At 41.8% G+C, this 9,566-nt stretch overlaps 1 protein-coding gene and 1 long non-coding RNA gene across 2 annotated transcripts in view; one reads left to right on the top strand and one right to left on the bottom strand.

The window, feature by feature from the left end:
- Positions 1 to 2,435: 2,435 nt before the first annotated feature.
- The window catches only part of hs3st3b1b (heparan sulfate (glucosamine) 3-O-sulfotransferase 3B1b), a 20,400-nt gene continuing 13,269 nt past the window's right edge, over positions 2,436 to 9,566 (top strand). The window contains exon 1 of the mRNA XM_023407824.2: positions 2,436 to 3,975. Within this exon, the coding sequence (XP_023263592.1) occupies positions 3,392 to 3,975 (584 nt within the window). The 5' untranslated portion in view covers positions 2,436 to 3,391. The remainder of the gene's footprint in view (positions 3,976 to 9,566) is intronic.
- On the bottom strand, positions 6,180 to 6,547 carry LOC147819041 (uncharacterized). The gene is made up of 2 exons (XR_015437346.1): positions 6,398 to 6,547; positions 6,180 to 6,313 (listed from the first exon to the last, which is right to left on the bottom strand). It is a non-coding gene; the product is annotated as an uncharacterized LOC147819041 (long non-coding RNA).

A 9,566-nucleotide genomic window follows, 5' to 3' on the forward strand; every position in this document is an offset into this window, starting at 1 on the left:
GGGGGGGGTCTGTGGGCTGTGGGATTTAGCCAAGGCCGGGAGAACCTGAAAGGGCTCGGCATCCTCGTAAAGCGTCTGACCGGATACGGAGTTTCATATCAGAGGGTGAAAGGGGGAGTGATGGAGCCAGCTGTTACAGTTGGGAGAAAAAACACACACACAACCTGTGTGGAGATTGAATGTCGTCGCCAACCTCCATGGCCCGGCGTGATGGCCCGCCATGGTTTACAACATCCGCTCCTAGGTGCAGGGGCGACTCTGGAGCTGTCTTGTCTTTGTGGTGTTATTTCTACTTCTGATGCCGGTGGTTGATGAATTATATTGAATGTACACACACAGCATTAGGGCTTTAGCTAAGATTTCAACTGTTGCTTGATTTACTAAACCGCAACGTAAAGAGGCAACAAGAGAGGTCGAGCTAAATTCATCCTTTGAAATGATCATTATTCAAACTTAACTGTGACGGTCTCAGATTTAGAGTCAGATTTAAACATGAGTTGTTCAATAACTCATACAACTCATCCACTCATAAGTCTGATTCACTTTTTGTAACTTCACTTGGATGTTTGAGCTTCACTGTGCAGATTGATGCATGTGCAAAGTTATTCAATTATTAGACATTTAGTACTTTAGATTTATCAAATTAACTCGTGTAGAATGGAGAAAAACTTCAGAAAGTCTTTGTGTTATTATTTCACAAGCCAACAATATTTCATGAGCACTCTTCTCCCTCATCTCTCTCTTTTCCGTGCATGAAAACATGGAGCTTTTGCTTGTATCCCTCATTAAATCATTCATGTTATTTGCCCATTCAGTGTGAGCCTGAAGCTTTCATGCCAGAGTCAACAAAGTGAAGAGCGAAATATGCATCTGTAAACAGGAGAGAGTCCCCAAACAGCAATCTGCTGTCCAGCCCCAGTGCTGGAGCTGTAATATCCACACTGACTGACTCTCACATCAGAGGGGGAAACACTGAGCAACAGATCGTATTCCAGAACTCTTCAAACCAGAGCAATGAAATCTCCAGGATGACGGATGACCTCTGGCCTCTCCTCAAAGGTTGGCTGTTGCAAAATAGAATCCAAAGAGCTGCAGTAATCCTAAAGCAATATTTAACTGAAACTATACAACCAGCCACAGGAAAACTACAAATCCCTGTAGGAATATTACACATTAAAAAAATGACTTTGATGCCATGGAAATATAAAAAATGTCAGTAGGATAAACTCGCTGTTGAACCTCGTGAACACAAGCAACAGGTCCGTCTACTGAACTGAGCTTCTTTTTTTCCATTTTTAAAAAAAAGACAAATCTCCGTTTTTACATGAGGCTTTGGCCTCGGTTTCGATCACGTTATGATGTCTCAGGACCATATGTCGGCCTCACTTTGACTGCAGCCCGAACTAGAAAGACGCCCACATGTTCACCCGCCATTAAAACATGTGCAAGTTTATGTTTTACATATTTTATCTCATCTGTTCGTTCATTTTCAAACATTTAAAACACTCTGACAGTGAATCTTTTTCATCGGCGGCTGAAGTTCCCGAGGTTTAAATTACAGATCTGCTTTGAGTCATCTCCAGTCTCGGGTTGAAAAATACTCGCTGCAACTTTCTTCCTTTCTTTCTTCCTTTCTTCTTCTTTTCTCTAAATTGGAATTAAGTGCATATCCATATTTCCAGCGTTGATCTTTTTTATTCAGAGAGTTTTCAGAGCTCTTTGAAGTGCTCTCAGATATTTGAAAAAAAGTGTATTTAACAACAGTGTGTGTGGAAGATGACTGAGTCATGTCCAAAAGTTAAAACGTAAGAGGGTTTGAATATATTTGAGTTCATATGAAGGCTGGAGTTTTTTTCTTATGTAAACCCTCTTTGCTGTGATATTTTTCAAAGTAAAATCCCCTCAACGTTTTTTAGAAGAAGCAAAAAAAAAAAAAACGATGAGTAAATGTACGCTGTTAATTAATTGGCCTTTTTCTGCTAATTTGCCGCAAGACTTCTGATACCCTCAACAATAAAAACTACGAAGCCAGAGAATTACTCCCAGTCAGTCGTTTATTTCTACTAATATAAGAAGAAGTAGATTCACGGTCCACGAGGACGCGGAAATAGATTTAACCTGTTGAATAAGTGATTTCAACTTTACACCAGTTTACACTTCTTTTATATTATGCTCGTAGTGGCGTTTAGATTCATGTAAAAGTAAATAAAGTAACAGTAATTTGTAAAGATACATTCAATTAAGACACGTTAATGAAAAAAAAGTTTATGTAAATTACTAATTATTATTATTAGTATTATTATTATTAGCATTATTGTTATTATCATTATGTATTTATTATCATTAGGCTATGTCTATTATAAGGCTATTAATGTGTCAATTTGTTATTGTTTCTACAGGCATAATTTTAATAGTTTTAATCGTTACCACATGCGCAAATATTATAATTAATTACGTAATTAAAATAGTGTAGATTTATGATTAACGATGTGTCTGACTTTGTTTTTGCCTGTTTAACTTTATCATTAATTAAACTGAAACCAGTGACCTCTCCTCTCCACTGCTGCTCATTCAGTGTCAGTAGTAAAATCAAACTCTTTTCATTTCACAGTCAGTTTTAAATCACACCAGACTTATATTGGTTGTGTTAGACAGGCCTGATGGGCAATTATTTTCCATGGCGTCTTTTCTTATTTTCAAAGTTGCTCACTTTAAATGTATTAGAAAGTTTACTATGTTTATTTCATAATCAAAAGTTGTTAGAAATGAACTGTAATGTGTAAAACATGTCAGAATAAACCTGTGGGAAAATCTGAAGTCGACTAAATTCATGTGAATAATCTGTGAGTGACATGAGAAACTTGAGTTAATTGGAGTTTATGCCCAATAAGAAAGTTTTCCAAACTCTCAGCAGAGTCCCGCGCACACGCTTCGTCTCCCACGGCTGGAGGTCCGCCCATTCCTCCCTCTGATTGGCTCACTTCTCTCTACTAACGGCTGCATATTTACCTCCCTCGCGGTCTCATTGGCTGCCGCTGCTGTCACTCTGCCGCTCGCCTCTCTATAAGGTCTGGTGCTCCGGCAGCAGCTGTAACGAACCTGAGATGAGCCTGGAGCAGCACCACGGTGCGTCTGTCGCAGCTCAACTATTTCCCATAGGCTATTCTCGCTATAACTATGATTAAAAATTCCTCAATGCCTTTTCATTCCTGGATTTATCACTTTATTCGATTATATTTAGAGTAGTGTTTTTTTCTTTTTATTTGTAAGTTTTATTTATTTTGACTTTTAGGGTGAGCATGTGCGTAATTTTGCGAGGACTGTTGAGGTGCCACCGGGAGTGAGTGAGGCAATATGCGTCGCTGGGATATGATTTTCAACCGAGAGGCTTATGGAATATAGCCTGGTGTGTCACAGCCTGTATGCCCTCTGGTCTAGCCCCGTGAAGAAGAAACTAATTCTGCTCAGCATCATGTTTTTAATCTGGGTATACATGCTGTACTCCTGCGTGGGCTACTGCTCCACTATGCCAAGTTTGGTGGTGGACAGTCACCGGGGCAAGGAGACTGGCTCGGCGGTGGGCAAGAGGACAGAGAGCAGCAGCAGGACGGACCTGGTGTCCAGGCTGCTGGCCAAACCGCAGCCGTGGGAGGATATAGAGAGCGACTACGAGGAGCCGTCCATCAGGACCGCCGCGTCCAGAGACCTGCTCAATAACGAGCTGGAGACTGACCGAGCCGACGAGTGGGACGAGATGCGGGGCGAGCAGCAGAGAGCCCCGGAGCCCAGCGCCATGTCCAGCTTCTCCAACGGCTCCGGGAGCAAGAAGCTGCCGCAGGCGATCATCATCGGGGTGAAGAAAGGAGGGACCCGGGCTCTGCTGGAGTTTCTCCGGGTTCACCCAGATATCAGAGCCGTGGGAGCGGAGCCGCACTTCTTCGACCGCAACTACGAGAACGGACTGGAGTGGTACAGGTAAAAAAAAAACAGTTCATTTAATACGCGTGAAGATGGTTGGATATGTCCAGAAAACAAAATGTGACTGTGACTTTTTAGAGGATATTGTTCCTGCATGAAATAGATTTATAGTATAGTAAGCAGTCACGTGATATTGATCAGTAAACGGGTCAAATATGTGCTTTTATATTTATTTTAGTGTTTTGTCGTTACATAGGATTTAGCAGGTTTCTTTATTCATTCCCTCAGTAATATTAACACCGTTAGATGCAACCCTACAAGCGCATTGACTCCTGATTGGTTTACACTCGTTTTTAAAAAAAAAAAACTAAATATATATATATATATATATATACATCTTTTTTCATTATAGTCTTTATCCAGTAAGTTTGGAGTTTATTCCAAACGGATCCAGATAAACCCAGTGAAGACAGTTTGGTTGTGACCTCTGCTTTTGCTTTACGTCCTTTTACGCCTCAGGCCGTTGTCTCGCACAGACCCAGCCTTCTTAATTAAATGTGTTAATTTTTTTAGGTTTGATTGCAGACTGATTTTATCATGTGTGTAATTAAAAAAAAAAAAAAAAAAGTATAGACTTGTGTCACAGTGAAGCTGTTTGGAGATCAGTCAGGCTGGCGTGTTTCTGCGACGTGCAGTGATCTCTATTGGACACAGAGCAACACTGCAGCTTCGCAGTGGTGATGTGTCCTCAGGATTTTCCGTCGTTAAATTTGAATTCTGATTTTTTTTATGTTTTACCACGAGTATTAATGTTTTTATAAATTACATTTCATTTATTATGAGCAGGTTTTTGCTTTAGAGTCAAGCTGTGCTGATTTCAGCTCAGTCACCTACTGTTACACTTAGTCTGACGAAACCCAGCAGTGTCTTTATACTTAACTTCAAAGAATTGTGATATGAGGCTTAATGTGGATGGCACAATTTTCACAAATCTGACTGATCCCAGAGCGAAAAGATCCAAATCTAAAAAATTCCCAAAATGTCTTTAAGAATAAAACAAATAGAGAATATAATAGTGATTTCTTTTAGTAGAATATTTAAGATAATATTGTTAACAGACCTGAGAGGTTAGAAGGCGTTTGGACCATTCTTATGTCAATGGGCTCTGCAGGCCTAATAGCCTGCGCTGCAGAGAAAAGGGGGGAGATCTGCAAGACAAAGTCAGGATCCTCCTCAGAACAAAACCCGCAACAAAAACCGTTTAACATCCTCAGAGGTCGACAAACTAACATTATCCTTGTCATTTACACCACAAAGTGTTAATTTAACGAGCAGAAGGACTTAATGACTGCAGGTCACAACACCCACAATCTGTTAGAAAATAAAACCAAAACCTGACTGCGTTATTTTATTTTGAAAATCTCCCACTTGCTTTTTTAGTTAGTTTTTAGTGATAATTGTATCTGAATTATATCAGTGCTGATTGATGTTTCTTTATTGTTATCCACAAATAACCAGGGCTAGTTAATGTCTAATAAATTGCCAATCAATTTATTGATTGGCTGCTGGAATCCCACTAAAAAGCTGCTAATTACTTTCCCTCATATCAAACTTTAAAACGTCAAGTCTTGGGCTTGTAGTGTGGTTAATGTGGAAGTTTTCACAAAGTTAAATCTGAAGTTTGAAAAGGGAAAATTTTCCTGACGATTAATTTAAAAAATGTGTCAGGAATTAACGGATTTTGGCCCATTCTCTTCTTCTGCACGTTAAGTATGCAAGAGGGGGAAGAGGGCCCCAACAATGTTCAACATGGAGAAGCCAAGTCTTGGCAGCATTCAAAATAAAGACACAGCTCCTTGATTTGTGCAGAGTTTTATGTGCCTGCTCTGATAGAAACTCAGATTTACTGCAGGACCTTCAGCTCTGAGTTTGTAGCAAAGCTGTTATTTAACCAGATTTCCACCAACACTGTTTCCAACTGCTCTGGACTGGACGGGGGAATTGTGGAAAAGTGCTGTCTGCTAGTTTTTAGGCCATGAAATTTAATACTTTTTCAGCCATGTAAAGAAGCCATGACTCAAGGTTTTCTGTCGAGATACAATTGAGGCGTATACAGAATACTGTCTGAAACTGAAATCCAGTTTAGTCATATTTTCTGTCCTGCCGGTGCCAAAAAATGACCTTACAACTACAGAACGACATAGAACAATGGCAGAGTTTAAGTTTTCACCCTACACTAAAAATGTATATTTTTGTCAGGATATCTATGCAAAAAAAAAAAATCCATGAACTCTTATAGAAGTGCACTCAGACTTGGTTTCTGAACAGTCACACTGTGAAGAGCTGCTGTAAGAAATGTATGTCCGAGTGAAACAGCTGGTGTAAGCAGCAGTCCCTGTAGTGGAAGGAAAAAAAAAAGAAAAACGTTTTTAGTGCTTCTTTTTCTCAAGTGAGGATGAACAGAGAAAGGAAATCATACTTCATTCATCGCTGATCCTCCAGAGTTTCCCATCAGGAGCAGATAAGTTGGGGAGGCAACGGTGGAATGTTCTAGATAGGCAGAAATTGCATGGCATTGAAATATATTCCGTGGGAATAAGATCGGATCGCCAGTCAGGGTCATTTACGGAGGCGGTTATAGACAGTTATGTGTGCGAGTTGAGCAACTCACCTCTCTCTTGTTTGTTCGTTTGCACAATCTCCCTGCCATCCAATATTGTAGCTAGCTTGCACCATCTTCGCCTCTCCCAGTGGACACACATTTAGAGTTGGAATTCCACCAAGTACATGCAGCCATAGAGAAAAGACTCGGAGAGAGAAAGAGAGAGAGAGAGAGAGAGAGAGAGAGAGAGAGAGAGAGAGAGAGGTTTCAAAATGAATGGAGGTGGTGATAACAAGTCTTATTGTGGATTTGTGATGTACTTTGACAGTTTTCATTTGTGCAAAAGACAAACACATGATTCATGCTTTTGACCGAGGGGTCCTTGTATCAGGAGGTACACATTTTCACTGTGAGGTCATGCATGAACCGGCCCCAAGGAACACACACACACACACGCACACACACATACACATATAGAAAGAGAGAGTCACAGCTCAACAGGCCAGTGTGACTGAATGTAAACAGGAACATTCAGTTCATTATTTCCCAATTTCTATTTGCACCTGTTTGCTGGTGTGGTGACAGTGCGACTGGTGTTATCTGACTGTGATAAGTCAAAAGAAAAAAAAAGGAGTTATCTTGAGCACATGTATTAATGGCAAATAGAATGAGTTAATTCCTAAAAAAAGATAAGTAACCAATGCACAGTATATAATGGAGCTCAGGGGCATGTGAAGCAACAACCAAAGTCTGTTGTATACATATATTTTTTTATTTAATGCTATCTGACTTGTGGCAATAAAAGTTATGTAGCAAACATATTCAAGATACAGAGTGTTTTACAAAGAGAACCAGGAAATAAAGGCAGAAAAGACTCACTATTAAAACATGAAGCTGTAAAATCACCAAAAAAGTGCAAGAAAACAAGTCAAATGTGCACTAATTTGACTTCTTTGAAAAATGCAATTACCTTGTACATAGCTGTATATAAGCTTGTCAGTCTTAGTATATATTTAACTATTTATTTACAGTTTGTTTGAAATGATCACATCACTTCGGAAAAAGCTGCAGCCAGTTGAAAAGTTTCGCTCTCTTCCCACATCGCTCCAGTTCTTCTTGAGCATTTTATTTACTCCTAACTCTTGTTGACTGCAGCTCTCATCTCGTCCTGTCAGTCTGTGGTGCATGCCGCTCTCTTCATATTCCATTTAGCCCTATTGGCTATGAAGGGGCTTTGATATATAATTACTGTACTGTGGTTTTGCTGTCGTGTCGCGGGCTCTGGTCTTAGCTCGCTGTCGGGGCCCAGGCACTGTTGACGCTGTTGGCTCCTCCCTCGGAGCGGCTTCAGAATTAAACAAGAAGCTCAGGAACATGTTGGAGACAGCACAGTAATAGAGTTTAAGGCCGTACGATGCTATGAGTGTTATGTTATATTATGATGGTCTTATGGTTGGACTACTGTGAAGTTATCAGGGATTGCCAGTCATTTGTTGATCTTTTTACAAGGATGTTTTTAAGGTTAAATGTTTGTTTCTAGTTGTGAATTTTTGTGTGTCTAGTTTGTGAGTCTGCACACAACAAAAGCAGAAGTGGCGCTTTGTTGAAAAGGGGGCGCTTAAAAAAAAACCCAAAAACACATGTTCCACGATTAGACTTGAGGTGCTTGTGGAAGTCTGTGCCGTTTGAAAGCCGTTATCTAAAGGCTAGTCCCCCCCCACCCCTCAGTCTGGACTGCGGCTCCTGTCCATGTCAGGGAAAGTTCTGGATGGGTGCACGTCCTTTTATCTGCTCACCGCAGGGGTGCTCCTATTTCCACGTAGGTGACCCTTCCACTCTCTGCTGCTGCTGCTGACCTCGCCCTCCTTCCTTCCTCTCAATGGCAGAAGAGGCCACCTGGTACTACAGGGCGCCAGTGAAAGGCATCAGACCAACAAGACGTCTGATGGTGCTGATGTTTGCACACACTGAGCCAGTGGGTGGAGATAAGTGTTATTCATATTCACTGTACGGTTGTGACGGGCTCAGCTGTGAAGTCACAAATAATTTTCATCTCCCGTCACATAAGACTGACACACTCAGACAGCCTACACAAATGTCGCCATGGTCTGGCTCCTCTGGGACCGTTAGTATTGATCGGTCAGGCCTTATTGGAGGTAATGTGGAGAGATGGGTTAAGGGCCTCTGGCTGGGGTCAGACCACGTCTGCTTGCTGACAGGTTCTGTGTGTTGACCATCTGCAGAGCTACAGAAAGCTGCTGGAAGCTACAAGCCCCACTGGGGATTTTATGGCTGGAAACAATAGTGTGACAGGAGAGTTTTTTTTAAGTCTGATTTATGTTAATGATTTTTGCTTTAAAACTCTGCATTTGACAGATTTCAAAGCTCTGAAACTTTAAGTGGCTCTAACTCAGTTAAAGTTCTGGAGAGGACGACGTTGAATTCAGATGATTAGATACTTTGGCGCTCTGATTGTTTCCTGATTCCTGGAACTCCACGGCTCCTCAGAGACTGAGCGCCCGGCCAGCCAACCGTACAGCTGACAGCAGGTTCACATCCTCTGCTTAAATCCTCAGCTGTATCGGCCAACATAAAAACAAGCAGTTTGAAACCGTGCCTCTGTGTTGGCTAAACTTCCTCCCCCTCGCAGTTCCTCCCCCAAAACATCATCCTCAAAATCCCTCCCTTATGAACCGCTTTTCTCTCCATTCTCCAGCTGTGCACTCGCGCTCGCTGGTGTGTAAGAATAGTGTCACATGTCACACTCGGTTCGTCCAATCCTGGGCGGGGCTCGCTGCAGGCCTCGCTGACCACGAGTGGCCCTCTCTCAGAGAAGCCTTTGGTCAGCGTAGAGGGGACGGAGGCCCTCTCTCTCCCTGCTGCCTAAGCTGGCATGGCCCATCTGAGAATAGAGAGTAACCGGGGGGTGGAGGAAACAGTGAAAAGGCGGCTTTCATCCCCAAATTACGACCGGTTAATTGTGAAAGGGGAGACCTGTGAATAGGGGAGTGGCTGCGCTGTGCTGCACTGTGGCGGCTTGCCTCCC

The sequence above is a fragment of the Seriola lalandi genome, unplaced genomic scaffold, assembly GCF_002814215.2.
Source record: "Seriola lalandi dorsalis isolate HSWRI2012SDOR001 ecotype SW California unplaced genomic scaffold, Sedor1 jcf7180002054346, whole genome shotgun sequence".
NCBI lineage: Eukaryota > Metazoa > Chordata > Actinopteri > Carangiformes > Carangidae > Seriola > Seriola lalandi.